At 42.1% G+C, this 27,928-nt stretch overlaps 2 protein-coding genes across 3 annotated transcripts in view; one reads left to right on the top strand and one right to left on the bottom strand.

Moving 5' to 3' along the window:
• The window catches only part of LOC311042643 (sodium bicarbonate cotransporter 3-like), a 55,482-nt gene that overhangs the window by 12,155 nt on the left and 15,399 nt on the right, over positions 1 to 27,928 (top strand). For both annotated transcript variants that reach the window (XM_084053500.1, XM_084053499.1), the window contains exons 3-20: positions 1,657 to 1,800; positions 2,877 to 3,015; positions 3,794 to 3,954; positions 4,686 to 4,874; positions 9,761 to 9,885; positions 13,361 to 13,518; positions 13,813 to 13,900; positions 14,554 to 14,700; positions 14,787 to 14,890; positions 15,389 to 15,563; positions 16,406 to 16,539; positions 22,558 to 22,803; positions 23,326 to 23,416; positions 23,781 to 23,942; positions 24,935 to 25,048; positions 25,509 to 25,670; positions 27,312 to 27,563; positions 27,758 to 27,826. In XM_084053500.1, the coding sequence (XP_083909626.1) occupies positions 1,657 to 1,800; positions 2,877 to 3,015; positions 3,794 to 3,954; positions 4,686 to 4,874; positions 9,761 to 9,885; positions 13,361 to 13,518; positions 13,813 to 13,900; positions 14,554 to 14,700; positions 14,787 to 14,890; positions 15,389 to 15,563; positions 16,406 to 16,539; positions 22,558 to 22,803; positions 23,326 to 23,416; positions 23,781 to 23,942; positions 24,935 to 25,048; positions 25,509 to 25,670; positions 27,312 to 27,563; positions 27,758 to 27,826 (2,660 nt within the window). The remainder of the gene's footprint in view (positions 1 to 1,656; positions 1,801 to 2,876; positions 3,016 to 3,793; positions 3,955 to 4,685; positions 4,875 to 9,760; positions 9,886 to 13,360; positions 13,519 to 13,812; positions 13,901 to 14,553; positions 14,701 to 14,786; positions 14,891 to 15,388; positions 15,564 to 16,405; positions 16,540 to 22,557; positions 22,804 to 23,325; positions 23,417 to 23,780; positions 23,943 to 24,934; positions 25,049 to 25,508; positions 25,671 to 27,311; positions 27,564 to 27,757; positions 27,827 to 27,928) is intronic.
• LOC311038620 (complement C1q tumor necrosis factor-related protein 4-like) lies at positions 17,651 to 20,490 on the bottom strand. The gene is made up of 6 exons (XM_084048192.1): positions 20,240 to 20,490; positions 19,531 to 19,810; positions 18,980 to 19,080; positions 18,837 to 18,887; positions 18,351 to 18,485; positions 17,651 to 18,083 (listed from the first exon to the last, which is right to left on the bottom strand). Exons 1-6 carry the CDS (start codon positions 20,421 to 20,423, stop codon positions 17,764 to 17,766), a joined length of 1,071 nt encoding a protein of 356 aa, XP_083904318.1. The 5' UTR covers positions 20,424 to 20,490; the 3' UTR covers positions 17,651 to 17,763.

Here is a 27,928-nt window from a genome sequence, read left to right as displayed (position 1 = left end):
CGCACGCACGCACGCACGCACGCACGCACGCACGCACGCACGCACGCACGCACGCACACTGTATTCAGGCCTCTACATGAGGTTGGCAGCGTAGAATAATAAAACAAAGATAACCTCCTGCTTAACGGAAGCAGTGGAGGCAGAACCCTAAAATGTTCAATCAATCATTGGGCAGGACAGGAAACATCACTCTCCTTTTATAAATTCAATGTTTATTGTTGCTGTTGTGTCTTTTCTTTGCCAGGTCTCTCAGTCTGGATAGATAAAGATTAATATAGTCCATTGTCATTCAACAGCTGAAAACGGCACAGTGAGGTCAAATAAGAACATGCTTGAATTAATTGATCACATTAAAATGTATTTAAATCAGTGTAAAAATGGACATTCAAATAATTTTATACTCAGAGTTGAATCTCTGAGTAGAATTGGACTTGCCAGAGTCAAATTTACACTGGGGATTTTATTTTGTGGTCTGTATTTAGTTATAATTTGACCTTTTCATCAAGATGCATGTGGTAAAAGATTTAGTAGACTGTGTTCTGCTCGTCATTCTAAAACACACTTGGTAATGAAGTAAATTATAAATGCATCTCCAATCCACAAAGGTGACCAGCAATTAAGAGTAATTTAAACTAGCAGAGAAGTCAAAAAATATATATAAATGACTGGCATGATGCAAGGGGTAAACGTGCGTGCCTTCATTTTGAAATGTGTAGTTGGAAGAATGCAGCACTTATGTATGTATGTACTGTATGTATGGGGAAGAGATATGTGAATTCAATAAATCCGGATAGGAGATGCAAGTTATTGGGGCCTAAATGTGTTTGAGCCTGCATGTTCAACCTGCATGTTTGGGTCGGGGGAGAGCAGGTGTTGACATGTTGCATGTCTCAGTGGAACTGCTGGTGGGAGAATGGAAACAGGCGTGTTTATGCTACTGTAGGAGCTAGGAGGAAACTGGAAGATCTTGACTTAATAAATAAATGTAAAGCAATAAAATGTCAAGCAGTCAACAAAGAACAACATACTGACAATACATGTTGGGCTGCTAGTAATAATAGTTATAGTTGAAGGTAAATAAATAAATAAATGGCTGCATTATTGGTTAAACTGAATCTATTAAGGCTAAAAAGGTTGCAAGACTGCAAGTGTCAGTCACGTATTAAAAGATACAAGTATTTTAAGGTTGAAGTATAAGATACAATGAATGAACATGTATTTGCTACTGCACTGTCTGCCATGTACGTATCTCTACCATCTCCATTGACGTCAGTAGGAACACCACACAGTAAGGGATACCATCGCCAGCAATATAGTGTTTATAGAGGAGAGGAGCCTGCATGTCCCCTCGTCTCCTTTTTAAGTCTTCCGTTGTCTCCGTCCTCTGGATGAAAGATGGCCACTGTCTTTGTTCTCTAAACTCCCTTGTTCTAATCTCAAGGGAACAAGGAACCACACACACACACACACACACACACACACACACACACACACACACACACACACACACACACACACACACACACACACACACACACACACACACACACACACACACACACACACACACACACACACACACACACTCTGTGGGCAGCTGCATATCATTTAATAGTTGTTACATCCAGCGTTGCTCTCTGCCTCCTCTTGTCCCAGGCCACAGAGCGGTGTATGTCGGTGTCCACGTCCCCCTGGGCAGACAAGGACAGCGAAGACATCGCCACCGCGGACACAAGCACCACAGGAAGAGAAGGGAGCGCGAATCGGACAAGGACGATGGACGAGAGTCCACGACCTACGGTACGTTCAGCGCCACCTGCTCCCGCATTACTTTCACCTACAGTCACATTTGAGTCAAACGCTGAGCCACCCACCTCCTCCTTTGTGGAGTACATCTAAACATGCACAATAAAAAGTAGGATGACTGAAGCAATTGTTGCAGGTTGCTTTATGGCAGTGATTTTCAACCTTAGAAAAAAAAGTTTGATACGCATTAGACCACGGACGTACATTTGATAGGTTTTTTATCTCGGGATCCCAGTCTACTCTGTAAAATCCTGTTTTAATTTAACTCTGGAAGTAAACAAAGGGAATCAAAATAGGGATACTAGGATTCATGTGCATTTGCAAGTGGTGTTTATTTCCTCCTCACCTTCTCTCTTCAAACAATTCCTGCTTGTAAGGGTGTAAAATAATTATTGCCGGATCCCTGTTCTTTTAAATCCAAGCCCTTTTTCCTTTATATTTTTCTTGCTCGTCAGAAGCATGCTTGATTGATGTCAACAAGCAGCGTGTTGCACAACACCTCAACAGCGACTCAGCTATGCTGCAGAGCTTTGTAGTTTTGTATCTTTTGTAGCTGCTAGTTTGAATGCAGCACAAAAACAGTTGCTCAAGGACATTTTGATAAAACAGAATAAACAAAAAACATCTGAAGCAGTAAAGGAGTAGTTCACCCTAAAAAAATACTTTCTATCAATTATTACACACCCCATAAAGCCTTGAATTCATGGAGATTTTTTTGTTTTTGTCACATTCCTAATAATAATTTGATGACCGGGTCTTCGGTCTATAGGAGACTCATCAAATTATTGGCTTAGGAATGCAACAAAAACAAAAAAATCTCCATGAATTCAAGGCTTCATGGGGTGTGTAATTGATTGAAAATATGACAAGTTTTGGGTGAACTACTCCTTTAACATCAAACATGAAATGCTTACCCACAAGATAAAAACTTTTTTGCTGAATATAATACAGCAAAAATCATCTGCATATACTGAGACTTATTGAATCACAATTTGTCTATTTGTCCAAATTATGGACACGCTTTTAAATAATATTGTCCAGCTACAGTATTCCTATCCTTCTCTCTTCAGACACACCTTCCCAGAGAGTACAGTTCATCCTTGGGACAGAGGATGATGATGAGGAGCACATCCCCCATGACCTGTTCACGGAGCTGGACGAGCTGTCCTTCAGAGACGGACGCATGCAGGAGTGGAAGGAGACGGCCCGGTATGGAGAAACACTTGATGCTTGATTCAGGCTTTTTCCTGACCTGGTTCTTAGCTTTAGTAGGGGGCTATTTCAATCCAGCTAAAATAAAATATTCTTTTATGTTTGGCAAAAGCAGAAAAATACGTAGTTATTTTGATATTCTGGTACCAGGCCAGAATCTGTTTGTATTAGTATGTAGATATTGATTAAAGCCCGACCAATATATCTGCCATTATTTGACTTTTTTAACAACATATCATCATGTAGGCAATGTGTCACAACTTTTAACCACTTTCAACCTGGTGTACCTATTTTGGGTATGTCATTCTGGGTGGAAAATCTCAAAACAAAATTAAAAAATGAAAAGCTTGTGGTGAGCTTGTAGATTGGCTATGTAAAGTTCTTACCTCTCTCTTATCTCTTAAGTAATTAAATAAAATAACGTTCAGTTTATATATTTTATATTTACTTGCTTGTTCATTGTATAATTAAAGTTCAATGTTCTTTATATATTAGAAGTTTTATATATTTACTAATAAATATATTTATTGTTTATTTTTGTTTGCTTATCAGTTAAATGTTCTCAAATAGAAACTTTAATCAAATCAGTTTTTCAAATTGATTACAAAATGTTACACTTTCTGACACTATCGGTCAAAACATTGTTAATTGCTGAGCTGGGACTCTCCAATATCGAGATTGGTATCAGACCCAAAGATCTGGCATTGATCAAATTCTAATATTGATGCATGTGTAGCTTGTTTTTAAACGGCTTACTTTTGTGCATGCATTTCAGGTGGCTAAAGTTTGAGGAGGACGTGGAAGACTGTGGTGAGCGCTGGAGTAAACCCTATGTGGCTACGCTGTCCTTGCACAGCCTGTTTGAACTTCGCAGCTGTATTCTCAATGGTACTGTCATGCTGGACATGAGAGCCAACACCATTGAAGAGATAGCAGGTCAGTACTGCAAACAGGCACTGCAGGGGTCAGTGCATGAGAGCTAACACCACTCTTGAGTCAGTGCATGAGAGCTAACACCACTCTGAGTCAGTACATGAGAGCTAACACCACTCTGGGTCAGTGCATGGGAGATTAACTCCCATGCACTGATGATGACTCAATCAGGCAATCCGGTATAGACCTCCCCTTCTTGAGATTCTAACTCCCTCTTCTGTGGAAGTTCTTGATGTCCGACTTCCCAGTAACTGACAACATTGACACGTCATCATAGGTCGCCAGTTCATTAATGTACTGTTCCGAAAAATTTAAATATCCATTCCTTCATTACTAAATGCATGGTCAGGGACCCCATCACACACCATCATACATCACACGGACCCTGGTGTAGAGGGAAAAAAGCAGGGGGCAGTATATAGTGTATACATTACATAAAGACCCCAGGTTGATTCTTAGTCAGGGTGGTGGTCCCTGGTTCACAATCAGTTGAAAATCCCTGCTCTACACCAAACGTCTCACAATCGCAAAGCGTTGCATTGCGCCACGTTGTGTGAGCATGATTTGTTGTTTTCCCCGAGAATCATGTGATTAAGTATAATTCAGTCTAACAACATTTTTACCATGAAAAAAGTAAAACAAAATGAATAAATCTGCTCTTTTCAGTGAGTGATGTATACAGTAAATGAGGCTTTACACACTCACTCAGGTGTCTCTCACCCCTGTGCCCTCAGACATGCTGATTGACAACATGCTTGCGTCTGGCCAGCTAGAGGAGGGGATGAGGGAGAAGGTGAAGGAGGTCATGTTGAAGCGCCACCACCACCAGAATGAGAAGAAGTTGAGTAACCGGATCCCATTGGTGCGCTCCTTCGCCGACATAGGCAAGAAACACTCTGACCCCCATTTACTGGAACGCAACGGTGAGGCCACACAGCTCTTCTCATTCTCTTTACTGTATTATCACTATGAAGAGTCGTTACTATTACTGATATAGATACATTCTCATCAGTACTTGGTAGGAGGGATATTGGTGTGAAATACTGCACTGCAGAAATAGTAACTGATAAATTCACACATTGATATTTGATGTTTGATGTACTATTATATTTTAATGATGCCATGGGTTTTCCTTCAACTGCGGTCATTCCTCTGCCATATTATCTTATCCAATCAAAGTTAGTGTCCAAAGTGTGTGGGGTCTGTAAAAAACATATAACATGCCTATTGTTTGAGGTAACAGGGATAAGACAACAGGACAGGGCAAACAGGACTCTGATTGATGCATGGCATTCAGTTGGCATGTGTCGCTACCAACATCCTGTTGTTTTGGCTGCAATGTGCTTTTGGATTGAAGACGGACGTTTCTTGAAAGTTCTTGGCTGAATTATTAGCTTTGAATCCCTAATGCCTAACCTTTTTGCCGACCTCTCAGTAAGAGGTGTAAGGTGGTATGCGGGTAGATGTGGGATTATGGGATGATGATGAACACCATATGGCTCGGTGAGTTCAGACCCCAGTGTGGGCTGGGTCTATCCGAAGGGTTGCTGGACCCTACTTTGAGAACCATTGACATTCTTTTAATGATTAAGTGCTTTTGGTCAGCACATATTCTAATAGGCTAAACTAATCCATGGCTGTTGTCTGCTAATATGTTGAGTCAGCTTGGTAAATAACTGTCTAATGTCTTGTGACTAGTCAGTGTCATCTGTGGTCATCTGTGATTTATAAAAAACAAGTCTATTGACAACTAATTAATATTTTCTTTCTTTATACGGTAATGCAACCTAAAAGGCATAGGTCTGTCTCTGCTGCTGCTAACATTGTGCAACCTTGTAACAGATGTAACCGGTTTGTTAATTTGCTGCCTAACTTGTTGAAGTTGCAGCTTGGAACCTGTCATTTAGCTGTGGAATTATGGCATTCAGCACTGTTATGGCTCTTTTCAAGTACCACAAAGGGAAACCCAGAACCTTTCATATCCTGAACATTACCAGAATCCGTGAAGTTCTGTGATTTTGTTTAGTTTAGTTTGTTTCCATTATAACCGGGACCACCCCTGAAGGGCGAGGTACGTCATAAAAAAAATAGTGTGCAATATCAGTTTTTCCAGTTTGATTTAGTTTTTTTTAATTGTTTTTACAGATGTACTTTAAGCACATCAACCCTTCCAGTATTTTGTGATTGTCATTATAGTAAAACATTTTCCAATATTTTCTAAAACTTTAGGGAATTTGTTTTTTTTTATTTTTAAATGGCAAGGAGCCCCCCCCCCCCACATCATCAAGCTCACAATGTGAGCTTAGATAGCTATTTTTGAACATTTGTGAAAGTATAAAATAGGGCTTAAGTGGTTAAATTGCATCTGGTTCCAGTGTCACCACCTCAGCTTGACTAATCCAGAGCAATAGAACCGCTTGCTCCTCCAATGGCTTTCCACAACTTGGGGGTTAGTAAAGTGCAATTACATACTCCCCCGGTTCAGAAAGGCTTCCGAACTATAGTTTGGTGAGTCAGGACATCTGGAGGTCCACAGGTTCCAAGGAAAAGTTCTGGGACCGCCCTTTCGAAGCTCGGAATGAGGTCAATTTGTAGTTATATATCGCCTCCCTTTCCGATGAAAAGTTTGGTCTTCGGAAGGAGTATGTATTGCACTTAATGCCTCCTGAGCAGGGCCCAAATTAGGTTCTGAGAACCTTATCTGAAACCCAGCCGTAGCGTATGGAAATCCAGAACCCGTGAAACATGGCATGACATGATTCGCTTAATTCTTGTAGTCAAACTCAGAATTGTCTGTGCACAGTGCACACGCATGTGTGAGCTAGGACAAAATATGTCTTGTTAATATGCTCTATATTCCTAAATCCCTAATGGCCATGTTCTTACTGACCTGGTTGCATTGTGACTTGGTGTTAAATTGTCTTCTAACTAACCCACCATCTGCACTCCTTATTTATACTTTTCATGTGACCGTGTCACTCGCTGAAAATAACAGCAATACTAATATACCAACTATGCCCTTTCCTCTTATACTTGACACCTCTGCTAACATTTCAACTCAAGTCTTTATTGTCCTGTCAGGGAAATGTGTTTTGAAAAAACAGCATGATCATCATTCCACCAATCAATAGTTTTCTTTGTGATCAACCACATTTCTTTTTTCTTCTGATGCTCTTTTCTGTCCTCCATACTATACCCTCTTCCCTCCCTTTCTCTCTCTCTCTCTCCTCAGTCTCCCCTTCAGTGGAAGGCCTCTTGTCCTCCCGTCCCTCTCTCTTCCGACGACTGTCCTGTCCTGTCACTTCCTACCACACCGCCACCCCCCCTCTGTTTCCACGAGCCACCCCCCCTCTGTTTCCACGAGCCACCACGGTGTACGGGGGCGCTGGCCTCCTTGCTCACCTCCTTACCAGCCCTACGTCCTCTCCCGGTGCCTCCCCGTTCAGCACGCCCCAGAGTACACCTCTGTTAGCTCGACGCCTCCATAATTCCCCTCCACTACGCACTGTTGACACGCCCCTTTTGAGCGTCTGTCACTCCTCCACTCTTGAGGATCTGTCTGAGGAGGGTGAGGAGTGGCTGGAGCAAGGTGAAGGTACTAGGATTCCCCATGTGGTGGTTTTCTCCCCTGAGGGAGAGGAGGAAGAGCTTGACTCGTCTGAAGACCGTCTGGACAGATCTCGACTAGATCTCCGCTTTCCCTCTTCTCAGCAAGGCAAATATCCTGCCTACATCGCATAGCACAGCATGGTATCCTTGCTTTTATTGCAGCGCTCTAAATACAAGTTTATCAACTCATTTTGTGTGTGTGTGTGTGTGTAAAGAAATAAACAAGATACTCCCTCTGTGGTCAATAATGTAAGGTATTTTGCCCTCCACAACTTTAGCTCCAGTTGGATCTGACATGGCTAGTGGTTGTGTCGCTGTCATCAACGCCAGAGAATGTGTGTGTGTGTGTGTGTGTGTGTGTGTGGAGTTTGGTAAAGGTTAACCACTGCCAAAGGGACATGATCTGATCAAGTCACCATCGCCAGCTCCAATTGCAATCTTTCACATTTCCCATCTACTAACATCTAGTCGCAGTTTACATAGTTTTAAAAAGGCTTTATAACCCTGTGAAGTGAGCACCACTACTATAATAACACAGATCCAGTTTCAAGTATGTGCAGACACGTTTCTCATTCATGCACTCAGACACGTGTGTGGGAGCTTTCTGACACAGCCACATTACAACCACTGATGGCCACTGAGCAAGCTCCACCCAATCAATTGGGGTTATGTGCCTTGCTAAAGGGCAACCTTGAACGTTAAATCATCACCGGCCCTCAACTCCATGTGCCGATTGTTCCACTCAGTCCCTCAACTCTCTCTCCTGTGGAGTGTGGTCACAAGCCCCTTTCTCTAATCTAATCTTTTGCTGACGCTTCTATTCTATTCTGTTCTGTTCTATTCTGAGTTAGGCCCACGTTTTCGTAGCATCAGCAGACGTTTCATTTGACCCACACTGATCTCTGCACAGTAAAGTCCGGAGAGTTAATTTAACTCTCCAGAATTTCCTGCATGGTCATTCCCTTCTATTTATTATTGATTTTTAGAGGTGCCAAACCAAAGGTGCCACACTATCACTTGACTCGTCTCATGACTCACACGTACTGAGTTACTTTGGTTTACATATCAGGGTTTTGCCAGGGATAGCGATATCTTCTGAGGAAATATTAACTATCCAGTTATGGTCATTATTAAACTAGAGCCATGATCATGTGCTGATGAAGGATATCATGTTCACAGAGAACACTCCTCAGACATCGGTTAGCGTGGAGAATGACTTTTAAAAGTCCTCCCCTTTGCTCTAGAAGGCCTGGCTCTTATAGACGGTAACATGAGAGCAACGTAATCAGCGTTAGTGATGTAGTTGGTGTAGGGTGCCGTCTGTCTGTGTGGTCACGTGAACACTGGGGCAACATGTGAGTGAGAGTATTCCTTTGGGTCTGACTGGGTCCATGGTTTCTCAAGTTTAACCGCTGGGACCATTTGGCCTGAATAGCAGGTTTAAATTAACACCCTTCAGCTCCTCCAGACCACCACTCTTATTACAACCTCACACTTCATGATGTAACCAATGCTCCAATCAGCCCAAGCCAGAAAACCATTTCAGTGGAGAAACTTAAAAACAACCAATCACATCTTTTATAGATTTTAGACATGACAAGACATTGGCAGTGCCTACAATATAACAGTAAAGTGTTCAATGCTAACTAGCTTGCAATGCTATGATGAACTAACACACAGGCTTATTTTTTGTATTTTTTGTAGTGCAAGAAAAGTTGCACTCATATCATGTGTTTTAGTACATGTACACATGTGTGTTAAAGTCATACTGTGTAACTTTTTCAACAAAAGTTATTGCGAATTGTTTTTCCACAATAACACGCCAAAATGATGCAGGCACCGTCAGTTTTACATGTATTTCATTTTAAATATTTTACTCTTTCAAAACTGTTGTGCATTGTGTACATGAAAGTGTGTAGTATCAAAGCCTTTAACTAACAACGCTCAACACAGTAAAATCCTCAGTATTAATACGAATGAACCCGTACGGGTCCATCTTGTTCTATTTGTACACTTTCAGAGTTAAATTAAGTCTCAGGATTTTACAGAGAACCAGCCCAGGTGGCGTTGATGACTTGCCTCTGTTTTTTTCTGTGATATGAATTTGTAAAACCATGTTATCGGTTGTCAATAAGTCATACTTGATGATCACGAAACAGGTGTTTGATGCTACTATTAACACAATGACCCGTATTCCCAGGTCTGTTGGCATCTCCTCAGTCAGCCCCTGGGAACCTGGAGAACAGCAAACCCAGCGAAAGCCGCATCAACGGAGGCAATGGTCATGGTGGCAGCAGGGAAAACAGCACTGTAGACTTCAGCAAGGTAAAAGCACTTTCAGCTTTTTCTAAGCCTCCGTTCTTCTTTGCATGTGTTGTTAGATTCTTTTTGCCAGTATATTATAATATTTCGAATTTGGATTGAAAATAAATTCTTGAGATGCTTACTATTGTTTACTGTACATAAGCTCCTAAATGACATAGTTAGAAAGCTATTTAGGATTGTGTTGCTTGCCGTAGTTATTCACTTTTATATTCAGCAAGCCACATGGTTGTACGACAAAGTATATATTAGCTATTTTTCAGAAAATGACAAGGCCGGCCTAGCTCCAGTCCCTGAATCGCTAGACTCGCATTCAGGGTCTGGTGACGCTGTAGAAAGTCAGGGTTTTCACGGTTGAAAATCTAACCGGCCCAATCGGGCTCGGGATAACCCAGTATGAACCAATCGCCAAGGAGTCAAACTTTGGCCACGCCCCATCTCAGAAAAACTGCTACACTCAGAGGGCTTTCAGACTGAATAATGGAGTGAAACTAAATGAAAATTCAGGCTGAGTGTCAGGCTACGAGGCCGGCATACCTGCTGGCTAATGAAGATGTGATGACAATAGGTAGGATGTAGCTGTGCTAAATTATACACAATCCAATGTAAAGGGCCTACTCCAGTGTCATGAATATTACAGGAAGACATATTTGTGTGTATCATATGTCACTGACTAGAGCGATGAACAAAATCTACTGACACGCCGATTCACCCAGGAGTCACTGATCTCCTCCTGCCTTAGGCGGTGAAACAGACAGAGACTTGATGCCAAAAGAGTTTACTGTGGAATTTCACATAAACACAAGTTGTACATCCTGTGTACAGCCTGTGTAGGTGGAGGGAGGGTTACACAATCTCATTCTCATATGTTCACACCTGGGGACTTCCCAGTGTAACCAAAGTCCTGCGCTGAACAGACACAGCGGAAGGGGCTGGCCGGGCGTTCACTGTTCAAGAGCAGTATTACTAGTAATCGTAGACGTTGTTGGGAGAGAGAATACCATTTCTCATTCACTTTCTCTGCCCATATTTACCTGAACAGCTTTAAAATGAGCCCTTTGGCTGTGCTGGTTGAGAGGAGATGAAGTCTAGTTCTGTTTTTCGGCAGGACTGCCACTGTAATTGTGGTTCCTTGGGAGTGGCCACCAAAAGGCCTGCTGTAAGTCTGTTCCCCTGTCAATCACTGACTGGATCAATCAATGTGTTGTGATTCGTTGTGGTGAAGTGCCTGAATTTAATGTGTCCGTTAATGTCTTGATCCAGTTGTTGTCTGTGATGTTAATATTGTGAGTGTGTCTTTCCTTTTGAGTGAACATGTGACCTTGATGAGGATATTATTTACTGATGACAGTGATTTTGTTTTGTTGCTTATGTCATACTTGAGGATGGTTGGTAGTGTGAGTGGGAGGGAAGGATGGTGCACTCCTGCTTTTTAAACGGTCGGGCAGCCAGGTCAGGTAATTAAAGTCCCCCTACAGAAGGGCAAATAGACTGAAAATTTGTGGGAAAGCTTTTCTCAACCATCACAAGTTCACGGCTCAGATAAATGTCAAATCAAATGAGCGAGAGGAATGTGCACCTTCCTCACACCATACATACTGTACCAACTTTGACTCAAGGAAATTACATATTGGAAATGCGAAAGTAGGCTCCATGACAGCTTGGCAGGTGGTGCCAGATGATACTGTATTAAGCTGCTGATCCCATCATGTCCCATAATAGTAAGCTGTATTGTGCTGTGTTGTAATTGCTGTTTTGCTACTGTACAACGCTGTGGTTTTATGCAATGTGAAACCATGATCCCATGGGTGTTTTCAAGGTATTATAGTTCTTACATTTTATGCTATTGCTTCTCGGTTAATCTCAGTTCAAAAAGTAAAATGTGTACTCCCAGGTACAGTAGTATGTGTGTGGTTTTAAAATACAGTCTGTAGTAACAGCAGCCTGGCCGTAAGACCTGATTTATACTGAAGCAAGCTACTTAAAGAGATTAGTGTCATTGATATATATGGACTGTATGCTTTGTAGTACACTAATGACTGCTCACAGAGTCCTATCTACTGTAATCAAGCCAGTGTCAAATCCACTCGGCACTTGGCATGGAGCCATTTTGATCTTTCCACACCTGCTTTTCCCATGGACCTCTCAATGGGCAGTGATGATCAGAGCAACACACTACAGACACCAAGGCAACAACACATGCTTTACTTATTTAGAATAGGCTGACATGCCCAAACGATTGCTTATCTGCCAACTGCCAAAATGGCTGTTCGGGTATACAATCTTACCAGCCTCCCCAATAAATTGGCATCCTGTACATACATATGTCATTGTTTTAGTCATTTCTAAGAGCTTGTTTTCCTTATAAGCAGCTCTTGTTGTCAGGCTGCTGTTAGAATTGCTGTGTTATTTGATATTGATGGTGTCTGACTAGTCTTTGGGTGCCCTGAAACTGAGCAGGGTATAACATCATGACATCATAACCCCTGACATAATATAGCGCATTAAGCATTAATTCCCATATCTTTGTCCCTTAGTCATGTGAACTGACAACTTTACAAGGATTATATCTTTTAGTTGGTCCCCTGTGAAATTATTTGGTCAGTTGATACCGTGGGAAACTAGATATTCCATGAGACATTCTGTACTGCTCTTCATCTTATAAGCTTTTTCTAGACATTTTAAGGTTATGACTGCACAGCAAAAAGGACCAGTTTTATATTATATTATAGGTATGCTGTATCTATTAACGACATTTGGAGATAGTGGAATGTCAACAGTTTCCCCCCATGTAGTTTGCACATTGCTTTTTGTGTAGAAATACTCTGATTTGTATTTTTTTACTTCTGGCCAATGAAGAGTAATTATCTGATCCATTAATACACAAGACTTTATAAGCTACATCTTTGCATTAAAATCACATTTGTGTATAGAGGAACGTTTGCACTACAATTAAATAATACCCTATTATGTGTATTGTTCATTGTATATTTGATTTGACTGTGCCTTCCTGTTATTGACATGTTCTTTGCCCCTTCTCTATGCTTTTGTTCTCTATTCTGACTCTTCCTTGTTGTAACTGCAAATATTGAGATCTTGCAGACAAAAGCATGCCACCCACTCTTTTACACCTGTAATCCAGTGATGTGACAATAACGTTGATTCTGATTCTGATATTAGCCCAGTATCGGCCTCGTATCCAATACATTTACTTTAGTGCAGTGGTTCTCAACGTGGGGTGAAAGGACCATCAGGGTGGTTCATCAGGGTTCCAAATGGTCTGTTACAAGTCTGTAACTCTTAGTGTACAAATGGAACCAAATACACCCATTTGTACACTCTCAGAGATATTGGGGTCTTTGAAATGTAAACATTTGAGAACCACTGCTTTTGTGACTTTCGAAACAAACAGTTTGTCTTGCGGTCTTGGTAATGTAAAGATGAGTTGGTATCATCTGTAACGGTTTGTCTGCTGCAGGTGGACATGAACTTCATGAAGAAGATTCCTCCAGGAGCTGAGGCCTCCAATGTCCTGGTAGGGGAGGTGGACTTCCTGGATCGACCAATCATAGCCTTCGTTAGGCTGGCTCCCGCTGTGCTCCTCACCGGCCTCACTGAGGTCCCTGTTCCCACCAGGTAGCACCTCATATTTCTGTGTGTGTGTGTGTGTGTGTGTGTGTGTGTGTGTGTGTGTGTGTGTGTGTGTGTGTGTGTGTGTGTGTGTGTGTGTGTGTGTGTGTGTGTGTGTGTGTGTGTGTGTGTGTGTGTGTGTGTGTGTGTGTGTGTGTGTGTGTGTGTGTGTGCGTGCGTGCGTGCGTGCGCACACATTTGTAGACTCTCACTTAAGAGGATTTTACTGTGTACATGGTATACTGTTTATATGGTATGTTGTTTCATAGTACATTTGGACCTTCTGTGTGACCCCCCCAGGTTTCTGTTCCTGTTGCTGGGACCCTTTGGGAAGGGGCCCCAGTACCACGAGATTGGCCGCTCCATCTCTACTCTCATGACAGATGAGGTTAGACCACAGAGGATGTCACAGCTGCCTCACGGGACAGCCTGTGCTATTGTGCTGTCTACAATGTAAAACCACAAGGAGAGTGTACAAATGTAACCCCAAGGGTCCATTTGGTTGTACGCTCTCAGTGGTTGTACACTATCAGTTACAAATGGATAAACTATCACTGATTTGTGTGTATTGTATTGTGTATGTATTTGTATTGTATAATGAAAGGATTACATGATTTGATTACAATGATATTCTTGACCATTTGAAAACTCACCTCTGAACATGACTGAGGTTGTTGGCTAGCTACTCCTTTTCCTATAAATCATATCATAACCTAGCTACTCCTTTTCTTATATATCATCACCTAGCTACTCCTTTTCTTATAAATCATATCATAACCTAGTAGCTACTCCTTTTCTTATAAATCACATCATAACCTAGCAACTCCTTTTCTTATAATTCATAACATAGCATTTTAGAGGACAGTCAGTACACAGTCACCTATTTTTTTAGAATTAGAAGTATAATCAATCAGAGATTGGAATATTTTCCAAAATGAATATACAGTACCTACACTGTTTATGTTTTCACCTGTTGTTCCAGTATGAATGAATGTTTGTCCCTGGTGATAATATATGTTTTGTGCATCTGTCCGGTGGTAGATCTTCCACGACGTGGCCTACAAGGCCAAGGACCGGATTGACCTTCTGTCTGGCATCGATGAGTTCCTGGACCAGGTCACTGTGCTGCCCCCGGGGGAGTGGGACCCCACCATCCGCATCGAGCCCCCCAAGAGTGTCCCCTCGCAGGTGTGAAGTCTGTAGGCTTGTTCAAAGAAAGAATACAAAAAAGAAACGGGTGTCTCCTCATTCTGATTGTGTTCTGCTTCCTGCAGGAGAAAAGGAAGATACCGGCCCTCCCCAACGGCTCCGCCTGCCCATCTGACAGCATCAAGGAGTTTGAGGACCATGCAGGACCAGAGCTCCAGAGAACTGGGAGGTGTGACATTACACACGCACACAAAAACATGCACACAGTATATATACTGTATATCGTCGTTGTCGGGGCAGAAACCTTTTATTTCCGAAACGCGTTGTCGTTCTCAATAAAATAATGTGCATCTGAGCCTGTCTTGCACTTATTGTTTTTGGAGTGCCGCTTTTACCACTTTGGTCTTTTGAACTAGTTGTTTCTATAGCTGAGCACCCACTGCCTAACAAAAAGGCATCCAGAGGAAGTGCACCTGCTTGTTTCTCACTTGTATTTCCATATTTCAGCATTGTATGTTTTTCTCGTAAATGAATGCCGTACTTCGTCGCACAAGCTTGTAGATCGGCTATTTTTGCTACTTCTGAAACATTTTGAAAGTGAAAGTGGTGTTTGAGTTTCATGAATATTGAACCAATGAAAAGTATTAACGAGCACCTGTGACTAAATAATAACCAACGCTATTGGATGTTGCTAATGTCTATCTCTTTGTTTAACTCAATCTCTCAGGATATTTGGTGGTTTGGTGAATGACGTAAAGAGGAAGGTCCCTTTCCTGCTGAGTGACATAAAAGATGCACTCAGTCTTCAGTGTCTGGCGTCTGTCCTCTTCCTTTACTGCGCCTGCATGTCTCCTGTCATCACCTTTGGAGGGCTGTTAGGGGAGGCCACCAAAGGAAATATAGTAAGACCTCATCTGCTGTCAGTTTTATGGACATACAGTTAACTGTACTTATCTCCATTTATGTACTGTGAAAGAATGTCAACAAAACAGATTCCTACTACATGTTTATCTGTTTTTTTAAATTGATTCTGATCTTGAAAGAAAACTACAAATCCATACACTTTAACTCATTCTCTGGCAGAATAAATACATAAATAATCGATTTTCTTACCTATTCAAGTAGTCGCAGAATATTTATCTCCAGTATGATCGATCCCCTGATCGTTGCTAATCACGGGGGGTTTCACTGTGCTTCCGTGAAAAAGAAAAAAAGTGTCATTGCGACCCCCCGTTAACTTGTTATAGGGCGTTGAAAATAGCATGTCTCCTCAAAACAGGAGGCGAGATACAGGCGATTTCCCAAATACGTTAACCAGGAGGTGAATGGAGCAGTAAATCTTGGGATCACGTGATCGCCTGGTTCTGTGTGCATCTGGGGATGAAATGGTTACTCATGTGTTAGTGAAGAGTGCCATCTAGTGGAAACACCAAAAACACGAAAAGTCATCAAAATCGTTCTTGGCAGTGAATGAGTTAAGGCAGTGATTCTCAAACTATTTCATGTCAAGGAACCCCAAATTAATATGTATTTGGGCGGCAGACCGCGGCGATTTGCCGATGTATATAGGGTTAAACTGGTTCAAATGATTTTGATGCTATATTATTAACACATTTTTCTGGGGACCCCCTGGATCCCCTACAAGGACCCCACTTTGAGAACCACTGCTCTAAGGTTTTAAGTTAGCGTGTTTTGACATTTTAAGGTTTTTCACCATAAAAATTCCACTCCTCCTTTCTCTCAGAGTGCTATAGAGTCACTGTTCGGAGCGTCTATGACGGGTGTAGCGTACTCCTTGTTTGCTGGCCAGCCACTCACCATCCTCGGAAGCACCGGTCCAGTGTTGGTGTTTGAGAAGATCCTCTTCAAGTTCTGCAGGTGAGTCCAGTCCACTATCTAGGCTGCCTCCTATCACAGTGCAGTTTAGCTGGTGCTCCTCTAGTGGAGCTCTTTAGTGGCTAATGGTAGCAGACTGGCGGTGGCTGTACCTGTACATGGTAGCCATGAACCTGGATTATTGTATGATGATCAATATGTTGTAGGGCTGCTGGGAATGTGCTTTGCCAATAGTCGATGAAAATCACAACTATCTCTTTGTCCAGTAATGTTGTAATGCAGAAGGATATAAATTATTCAAGTAAAAAGGGCTTGTGTCCAGCCCAGAGAATTTTAATTCAAAATGGTTTTGAAGAACTGAATACTCTTGCTGCACTAGTGGTGTTATACTGCCCCCTGCTGGTTAAAATTAGCATATCTTATCTCGAAGTCAATTTGACACCCAGTTCCTCGTTTGCATGTGGTGTGTGTACAGTATACAAGTATGTATTGGCTATAACCAATTGCCAGAAAAATGTTTTAATTCATTTTATGTATAGAATACACAGATTGTTAATAGCCTATGATGTCATCGTCTCATGATGTGCAGTGCAATGGCACATTTTTCCAAAACATGTTATAGGTCTGTATAGCCTACACCAACTATGCAATTCGAGATAGATAAGTTATTTTGTCAATATTTATTGGAATGTGTAAATCAATGACACATTTTTTCTTGAATTGCTCGCAAAACTGTGTCATTGGTAGGAAGGAACCGACGTGAAGTCCTTTAGGTGTTCAATTAAAGTTGAAATCGCCAAGCGAAGACAGCTCGTTTACAAAACAATAATAATATACCAGAGACGAGTGAACAAATGTGACTCTTCACCTGATTGATTGTATTTGTGCTGAGCTTTTTTGTGTTGAGATCACAGGTAATGTTTTGATAAAATATCAGCAACACAGAAGACTCGGAATGCTGTGTTTATGTATTTGTTTTAATGGTACATCCTTACATGACACACAGTAACAAGCTGGTTGTAAGTGGTGGAAATGGTGTCGCTGAGTCTACACAGTAAAACCCTCAGTGTTAATTTATCCATTGCAACTCTGAGAGTGAACCCTTATGGGTTCATTTGGCTACATTTTTACACTCAGAATTACATTAACACTCATGCTGCATCCAGGGCAAGCTTGAGCAAGCATCAGTCTTTGGGCATGTACTGCATGAGGTATCCTTTCTACACAGTATGTCTGTGTATAGCTTAATATTCCCTCTACAGCCTCTTACCGCTCCGCCAAATCTCCCCTTGTCTCCTCGCCCCTCGTTATGGGGAAGAGCAGGAAGGCGCTGAAGGTGCTGTAGTGGCTGCTGCCGTCCCAGATCTGTGTGTTGTGCCAGAGCTTCATGCTCAGCCTGTCTCCCTCCTCCAGCAGCAGGGCGGCGCCATTGGAGCCCGTGTCGCTGCCTTCGCCCGACGGCTGCTCGTGGACGATCAGCTCTTCGATGTTGTTTTTGTAGAGCACGCCGCTTATGGTGAAGTTTGTAGGGCCGTGTACTGTGAAACGGACGTAGTAGACCCCACGAACCGGAGCTGTGAACTCACCTGAGAGGAGGAGAGGAGAGGAGACGACAGAAGGCGTGTGTTTTTTAACAAGAGGCAGACTGATCTGTGTGTGTAAATAGTTGTTAACGGGCAATTGTAATATTTAAAGAATTAAATACCATGAGTGTTTAAACGTGCATCGCTGTTCTGTGTTAAACATGGGATATGAATTGTTGACTAAATAGACTTTCCAATCCGTCACCAACATCTAATTACCTGAATTTATTTAATGGATATTTGTGTAGAAAGTTAGTGTATTAGCCCCACCTGTCTCAGAATTGTATGCATTGCCCACATTGGTCAGGACATCTCTGTAGATGAGATCTTTGTTGCCTGATGTCGTCTTTTGGAGTCCATCACCTCCAAGTGATGCTGAAAATGCCACCTTCAGCTTTGGCATGTCTGTCAAATATGTGAAATTGAATGTCATTCCAATATAAGAACAAACTGATGCTCTGCAAAATCCAGAGTGTTACTTTAACTCTGAGAGCGGTCATTTGCACATGCGTGATATTTGTCCTCTTCATTTACCCATCCTACTTGGAGCAGTGAGTTTAAAGATGGACCTGTGATATCAAATTAATAATTACAAACTTAAAAACACACATACAGTATATATCTAACGTTATCCCTCATGAATTCCCACAAATTGAGCAATACACATGAATACATTCCCTTTCTATTTGACATTATATTTTTGTATAGAGGGAATGTGTGTATTTGTGTGTGTGTCGTGTAGCGGAGGTAACTGACCTTTGTAAGCCTTCAGCGTGTTCTCTGTAGCCTCCAGTCTCTCTTGCATATCTGCACACAATTGATAAACCATAGTCCTTTAGTACGATGTGTCGCTTTGGCCCTGGAAATGATTACTGAACATTTAACTGTGGTCATCTTACCCAGATTGTCGGTCTTTAGCTGGGCCATGGTGGTCTGAAGCTGCTTCAGCTCTGTCATGGTGCCTGTCATCTCCTCACCTGGATTAGACTCATCCACTGGCCTTCATCAGAATGAGAAAAATGGATTTGATTTGGATTTGATCAAGTACTTGCTTGTTTGGTTGTACCGGTATGCAGGCTACTCATTTAGAATCGGCTCATTCTTCTTCCATGTTCTGTGCATAGTGGATGGGGTAACATGATACTGACTCCATGTAACCCATCTACTAAGTACTTGGTGGCATTACATTGCAGTACCCTATCCTACAAGTACCCTACCATGTAGGGTACAGCTACTAACCTAGCCTCAATGAATCAGTAGCTTTGGAACTGACTTATTTGAATGTCTAATGTCTTCCATCTCATAAGGTTTTGGGCAAACCTGTCCAGGTCATGCCATTTATGTCCAACTTTGCAACTAGTCTTCCTTTTATGTTTTTTTAGTAAATCGTATATTTTACAGTCTAAATGGCTAAATTAAACATGTAGAAGAAGTTTGGCAAGGTCCTTACATGGAGAAGAGCAGGAAGCCGCTGAAGGTACTGTGGTGGTTGCTGTTGTCCCAGATCTGGGTGTTGTGCCAGAGAACCATCTTCAGGTGGTCTCCCTTCTCCAGCAGAAGGGTAGCACCGTTGGAGGCCGTGTCGCTGCCCTCGCCAGACGGCTGCTCGTGGGCGATCAGCTGGATCTCCATGTTGTTTTTGTAGAGCACGCCGCTGATGGGGAAGTCAGTAGGGCCGTTAATGGTGAAACGGACGTAGTAGACCCCACGAACCGGAGCTGTGAACTCACCTGAGAGGAGATGGATGGTAGTGTTTTTAAGGAAGTGGAAGGAATCATTTTGTGTGTGTGTGTGTGTGTGTGTGTGTGTGTGTGTGTGTGTGTGTGTGTGTGTGTGTGTGTGTGTGTGTGTGTGTGTGTGTGTGTGTGTGTGTGTGTGTGTGTGTGTGTGTGTGTGTGTGTGTGTGTGTGTGTGTGTGTGTGTGTGTGTGTGTGTGTGTGTGAGAATTCCAGGCTTCATTGGACTAAGTTGATGAATATTGCTTTTTAATAGCTAATGAGTTGCATTACAGCAGTGTTAAAACAGGCATTGCTCTTCTGTGTTAAACATAGGATGAGAATTGTTGACTAAATACAGTAGACGTTCCAATCTGTCACCAACATCTAATTACTTAATTTATTTAATGGATCATTACTGTGTAGAAAGTGTATTAGCCCCACCTGTGTCAGAATTGTATGCATTGCCCACATTGGTCAGGACATCTCTGTAGATGAGATCTTTGTTTCCAGTTGTGGTCTTCTGTAGTCCATTTCCTCCCAGTGAGACTGCAAATGCCACCTTAATTTCTGTATGAGCAGAACAGTGCCTTATTGAATCTGGAGTTCTAAATGATGATTTGTGCATTTAGCTCTGAGAATGAGTTAAATGGATGACACGTGAATCAATAATCTCCTAAAGTAACAACAAACCAGTACAAAACTTCAATTAGTGTCCTTAGATAGGTACTTTCATGTTTAATAAGTACACCTCCATTTGTCCCTATGAGTCTGGTGGTTAATTAAAGCTCTCACCTTTGATAGCAGTCAATTCCTTCTCAGCAAACTCCAAGCGCTCTTTCATGGCTGTAAACATGGAAAGACAATTTATGTTTTTCTGAGGGAAATTGCAAATACATCATTATGTCTGTACTATAGTATTACAGCTCCCACCAGAGGAGAAAGACTACGGTACTCTTATCCAGTGAAACCAATGAGACTATAGTTTAGTACAACAATAAGACATTTGTATTTTCAGCTGACAATATTTTCCAGACTTGACTTTACAGTGAGTAAAGCAACAGCAGCGGTAGAATGACAAAAGCAATAGAATGTTGAACTCCTAGAACACCAGCTTTGAAGGCATCCAATAGCAATCAGTGCAAGGTTCAGAGCCACAGTGTCCAAATAATGAATGCAGCAACAAAAAAGCTACACGGTACTGCAGAGGTAGGTAAGTGATTTTTAAAAACATGACAGGGCTGTAGTTTCTTAGAAATGGATATCCTGTAGGCCTGAGAGAAAATGTATCATTCTGTAAGGCAACATTGATTTTGATGACTAGAGATGCTTCTGCAGTCTAGTTACAGCAGAGCCAGAGCATGTATTACCAGCTACCAACCAAATGTTAGTTTCACTTTATCATTCTGGTAATTAACAAACCCTTGTTCAGCCCAAAGTCTCTATTCTTTACCCGCTAATAAATTGGAGATAGTACATAGTTTACATTTACTGAAAAACGGATGCTTTCCCTTAGACAAGGAACCTGTCCTTAAGGGGACGCCCACAACTGAATGGGTAAAGACCACCTGGGAAAGGGAAGGTCCCAAGTTCGATTCCTGGCCCTTGCAATGTGTTGAGGTGCCCCTGAGCAAGACACTTAACTCCTAACTGCTCCTCCCCTGCGCTCAAGTCTGACCACTTGGGCAGCAATCTGCTGGGTGAAGCTGAAAACTGAATTTCCGCCGCAGGATCAAATGGGTCTTATTTTAGCTCACCCAGCCTCTCCATTCTCAGTTGTTTCATGGCGGTCTGAATCTTCCATAACTCTTTCTCCATTTCTCCTTCGGTGGGCTTGGCTGAGGTGTACAGCACAAGGCTGGCCAGGGCCAACAACGACAGGAGGGGGAGACGCACTGCCATGGTCTCAGTCAATACTCTGGGACTAGAAGTGGAGAGATGCAGCAAGCTAATGTGGGCCATGGCCCGCTTTTTATAGTAGTCTATGCACAGACATTGGCCTGATGTTCGTCTGGTTGTTAACCTCTGTTCATGTTCCAAAATCAACATTACTCTTAATCCAGGTCCACTCTTGACCTATACTCGTTTACTGTGTGCCGAAGTCTGTGTGTTTTTCTATCATTAACATAGTTATCTGATAGTGCTATGTGTACATGATAACTTCATTTCAATGCAGAATGTGCGGTCTCTTTGCCTTTGTGAGAAGGGTTTCACAACACAGTAGAGACGTCATCTATTGCCTCATCTGTTATGGGTGCTTTGGCTTTGTTTCTTCCACTCTTTAATGTTTTGTAATCTTATATTGTATATAATTATGTAATGATCTCTAATATTTGAAAATATTGTGACTGAACTTTTTATTCTGGGACTTTTTCTAAAGCATGTCTACATTTTACACTATTAGACTATAACATTTTTATTAGAAAGCTGTTCTAGACCATCTCCTTAACTATGGTTTCTGTCCTGAAGTGTACCTGTAGTAGTAGTACACTTCAGGGGAGGAACATGTAGGACATTCACAGCAGCCAACCTGTGCGGCTTCACCACTGAACACCACATTGAGATTTGTGTGGCTTTGTTAACAAACTGCAGCCATAGTGTTTAGAACTATCGATAGTACACGATTGGACAGAGAGGCCATGCCATTATTAGAGACTGTCTTATTTAATCAATATCATGCAGGCCAAGTAGTCATTCTTTCTGAAATCCATTCTACATACATGCGTATCTAACCTGATCCATCCTTCTGTGCTTTTCAACAGTGACTACGGCTTGTCCTACCTGTCTCTGAGGACCAGTATTGGTCTGTGGACTGCCTTCCTCTGCCTCATACTGGTTGCTACAGATGCCAGCTCCCTGGTCTGCTATATCACCCGCTTCACTGAAGAGGCTTTTGCTTGCCTCATCTGCATCATCTTCATCTACGAAGCTCTGGAGAAACTTGTCCACTTGGGACATGACTTCCCCATTAACATGAACAACCAACTGGACAACCTCACTTCCTACACGTAAGGAGAGCCCAGGGATGTGTGTTTGTTTTATTTATTATTTTTCTTGGCAGGAGTTGAATGGCATTTGAAATGGTATTTAAAGCATGTGTCACTAGAACAATCCAAACAAATTATAGATGAATTTGTCAATGAGGTATCAATACAACTCACTTAGCACATACACAGAGCTTACTTTGGCATAAAATATAAAACCAGAGGCACGTAACAAAGGGAAAATGCAGAATAAGGGACATGCAGTAATTTACATTAGTACAGTACAACATTGCATAACCCTATAAGTTAAGACTAGACTAAATCAGATAGCAGATGTTAAACCCACAATCTTATTGCTTCAGTTAACAAGTGTGTATAATTGAACAAGACAAAAAATCAGTGGTGCTGGGTGGCTACTGACTACTCCCGTGAAGGTGTCCCATGTTGTACTATTCACTGGTAGGGGAAACATGGGTGGTGGTGGTAGTATGACACTATTGTACTCGTCCTCACACTGTAATTAATCTTGTCTGTACTTGGTCCCAGGTGCGTGTGTTCTCCGCCAGCCAATACTACGGCTGAGGCCCACCAGATCTGGAACAACACTGATTTCAACTGGAATCAGTTAGGTGTTGAGGTATAACATGAACTTGCTGCAGAGTGCATACAAAGGATATTCTTTAATTGCATGTGACTACATTATGTTTTGCCCTGTGCCTTATACATACATAGGCACCCTCCTATGGATAGAAGCCACGGGGAAAATAAAATGGAGCTATAAATTATATTTTGTCGTTTTGATATATAGTTTTCAATCATCTTTGTATGTGTGTATCAGTCCTTGTGCTGCTTGTAAAACACGTTGAGCTATATTCTATGTATGAAATGTGCTATGTAAATTATTATTATTATTTTATTTCCTATCATAATAAACACCACCAGTTGAATGATTGCTCTCTCTCGATCTTAAACCTCCCTGCCTTTCTCCCTGTGTATTCTAGGAGTGTAAATTGCGAGGTGGAGAGTTTTTGGGGCCGGCTTGTGGCCCTGAAGGTCCTTACATCCCTGATGTTCTCTTTTGGTCTGTTATCCTCTTCTTCACCACCTTCTTCCTCTCTGCCTTCTTCAAGCAGTTTAAGACCAAACGCTACTTCCCCACCAAGGTCTGTATTCTATGGTTAATGTTTGAAGATTCATTGAGTTTTTGTTAAATGTTTGAACGTTTCAGCTGTATTAGAAGTGGAAGTGATATATATATATATGTGTCGTGATATGGAGGTCAAAGCCATGCCCTGGCTTATTTAAAAACAAAAAAGTGCTCCTCAGAGCACAGGTCACCGCAAAGTCAGGTAGGTTATTGTGGGCCAGCAATGATCAGATTAAGTCATTATAGATAGGCAGACTATGTTGACCTCAGCCAACAGGAAGCTTTTTGTCCTGTGTGTCCAGAATAAACTTTGGGTCTGGGACCCTGAACTGGTTTCGATCTATGCAGGCTCTGGTTCCTGCCTGGAACAGTTCCTTGACCGACAGCCAGACTAAAATGCTGCAAAGTGTTCAGAAACGGGCTTGCAAAATCATACTTGGCTGGAGGTACTCAGGGTACACAGAGGCTCTCCGCATTCTCAGATTGTGCATTCTAGTAGAGAGGCACACTCAACTGTGTCTTGACTTTGCCAGAAAGTTGTTTAAGTCCAACTTCAGAAACTGGCCACCCCCCTCAGGGTGGAGATCTCAGGTAGCCAAACAAACACAGTGGACATCCCAAGATTCCAAACTGAGAGACATAAGTAATCACCAATCCCATATACTGTATGTGCAGACTCCTAAATGACTGGAATGGAATTTGGTTTGTGTATGAGGTTATTTGTTAAGACATGGAGCGTTGTCCACGGTGATTTAGGGAAGGCTCAAACAGACTTCCTGTGTTAGCTGATCTAAGGTAGCGGGAAGGGTTGTGGGGTTGGATCATGTGTTGAAGGTATGGGGGTGCCATGGTGGAGACACAATTGCCTCTTTATATATGAATAAACACTAAATGACCAATGTGCTTAGGGGTTTGAAAAATCTGAGAAGTAGCTAGCTAGGAGTGTGTTACGTTGAAGTGCCTATCCACCTGTGATTCATTCCCAATGTTTGCTTTCTGTGCCTCCAGGTCCGCTCTGCCATCAGTGACTTTGCTGTGTTTCTGACCATCCTCATCATGGTTCTGTTGGACTACCTGGTGGGCGTTCCCTCTCCCAAACTCAACGTACCCACCCGCTTTGAGGTAGCGACAAGTTTCACAAAATGTTTGCGAGAGAGATTTATCCCTGTGTGAAAACAGACATGTGTTTGTGCGTGTGTTTGTTTGTGTGTGTGTATCCTTGGACCCTGAGGCTGCCCTCAATAGTAATAGTAATGTAGCTCCACCACTTATGTAACCCACCGCACGCACGCACGCACGCACGCACGCACGCACGCACGCACGCACGCACGCACGCACGCACGCACGCACACACACACACACACACACACACACACACACACACACACACACACACACACACACACACACACACACGGCAGATAAGCTTCACCCATGAACAAGGTAGCCCTCATAATATTGACATAGCAGGTCACTGGCTCCCAGGTCATAAGATGTCCATTCCTGACCCCCTCGTGAAAACATTCATGTGTTTTATGAGGCGATGCCCTCAGTCTAATCTTTATTATAAATGACCTTCCAGCCCACGTCAAAGCACCGTGGCTGGCTGATCTCCCCACTGGGTCCCAACCCCTGGTGGACCCTGCTGGCAGCAGCCATCCCTGCCCTGCTCTGCACCATCCTCATCTTCATGGACCAGCAGATCACTGCTGTTATCATCAACAGGAAGGAGAACAAACTCAAGGTCAGAGCAGTGCTCACTCATACGTACACGAAGCTGCTAATGATTGAGATACAGTACTAATCAGTACAGTAAAATCCAATTGTACACACTCAACAACACAGTGAACACTGTGGATTTTACTGTGTATGCTCATAACACTGGGTTCACCATGGCAAATAGTCAAATAAAATGGTAGCCTTACAGTGTGCATTACATTCACCCATTCACACACACATTCACACACCGACAGTGGAGGAAAACATGCAAGGCACCATCCTGCTCATCCAGAGCAGTTAGGGAAGTGCCTTGCTCAAGGACACTTCAACAGTAACCGAGGGCAAGCCAGGGATCAAACCAGGAGCGTTCCAATTCCCATGCGGCTGCAGTTACTCTCCATCTGTGTATATAGGTCTCTCTGTCCGCAATGACTCGATGCACTGTATCAAATCAAAAGGCTATGAAACTTCATATATATATTATCATTGTTATATTTCTAACTCAATATTTGATGTATAGTGCAATTTTGTCCAAGGTCAAGAAGTTCAATTACAAACACATGTCGTACATAACCTCTGAACTATTCATTGTAGATAGGAGGAGACGATTGCATTGCAAAACTTGGCTTAATAGTCATTTCTTTTTTTTTTTTTTACTTTGTGTTTATTGAGGATACATCAAACAGTTACATTTATCACTTTTTCCAATAAAATAAAACAAAACAAATCATAGAACAGACATTTACATGAACTTAGACAAAAAAAAAAAAAAAAAAAAAAAAACAGAAAACATATTTACATATTACCTTTTTAGACCTTTGTGGGGGTGCACATTAACCTCATTTTCTTACGTCATCACATCCCTTCTCTTAAGATTATGTATATTATCCATTTTCCCCATCTTTTTTCATAGAGATCTTCCCTTATTTTCAGTTAAATGTCAATTTTTCCATGTCCTGAATATTGTCCACTATATTTCTCCACTGTGTATAGTCCGGTGCCAGTCTTGAGCCAGTTCCTGGTGATAGCCTTTTTCCCAGCCGCTAGGAGGATTTTGGCTAGATAACAGTCTCCTGGATGTACAATTCCCTCCATATGACCCAAATACATTACAAGACAAGAATGGGGAATTTCATAGCCTAAAACCTCACATATTGTTGAGTGCAGAGTTTCCCAAAAAGGCTGGATTTTCGTACAGCTCCAGAAGACGTGTGTATGATTGGAGTCAGAGTTTCCGCAGTTTCTCCAGCATAGCTGTTGATTCTTAATTTGTTTGCTTTTAATCTGGGGTGTGATAAAATACCGGATTTGATTCACTTAATAGTCATTTCACTTCCCATTAAGTTTCGTACTGTAGATGATGTAAGATAATTATGCAAATTGATGTTTACGTTTGTCATTTTGTGTCTCAACTATGCACCCCTCTCTGTTGTCCTTGTTTGAATGTTTTTTCAGCTAGAACCAAGTGTTAAATTTAAAGTGTGATGGCTAATTTATTATTGAATGACCAGTGTTTACTTCAAAATACACTGAGCTTCTTAACAATGGTCTACCGTGTTGATGCAGATATTATTTAAAAAAAGGCTTAAGGACCACCTGCAGTACAGTTTTCGTGGTTAAATAAAAATGAATGTTGATAGGTACCCTGTTCCATCCACTCCCATAGAAAGGCTGTGGGTACCATCTGGACCTCCTGGTGGTGGCCTTGATGCTGGGGGTGTGCTCCATCATGGGTCTGCCATGGTTCGTAGCAGCCACTGTGCTCTCCATCTCTCACGTCAACAGTCTGAAGCTGGAGTCGGAGTGTGCAGCGCCTGGCGAGCAGCCGAAATTCCTGGGCATCAGAGAGCAGAGAGTCACTGGCCTCATGATCTTCATCCTGATGGGCTGCTCTGTCTTCATGACCTCTGTCTTGAAGGTGACTACTGTCTTATGCTGTATAATAATAATAGTAAGGAATAGGATGTTGGTTAATTAATTCCATAATTAACCATTCATTTCTATTCCCAATGTGTACAAATATTTCTTCCTGCACATGTTGAGTGTCGCTACATGTCGTTGTAATGAATGTGGCAGATATCAAACAATCATTGTATTTCCTTCTCTGTCTAGTTTATCCCTATGCCGGTACTCTATGGTGTGTTCCTGTACATGGGAGCCTCCTCACTCAAAGGAATCCAGGTGTGTGTGTTTATGAGAGTGTGTGTTCTATCATGGCAGGATAATGCCACTGGCTGAGGTTACATGAGACAGAACTTTTGCATTCGGAGTGAAATCTTCTAG

Source organism: Gymnoscopelus microlampas (assembly GCF_963454915.1).
Source record: "Gymnoscopelus microlampas genome assembly, chromosome: 3".
Taxonomy (NCBI): Eukaryota; Metazoa; Chordata; class Actinopteri; order Myctophiformes; family Myctophidae; genus Gymnoscopelus; species Gymnoscopelus microlampas.
This window is presented reverse-complemented; position numbering and strand designations above follow the sequence as displayed.

Bases quoted from the DNA above. Each gene is read 5' to 3' on its own strand.
- LOC311038620 (XM_084048192.1), bottom strand. From the start codon at position 20,423: ATGCACAAATCATCATTTAGAACTCCAGATTCAATAAGGCACTGTTCT. The intron at 18,888-18,979 runs GTAAGATGACCA...AATTGTGTGCAG, and splicing joins GCTAAAGACCGACAATCTGG to ATATGCAAGAGAGACTGGAG. The intron at 18,084-18,350 runs GTGGGGCTAATA...TCCTCCTCTCAG, and splicing joins TGCATACAATTCTGAGACAG to GTGAGTTCACAGCTCCGGTT.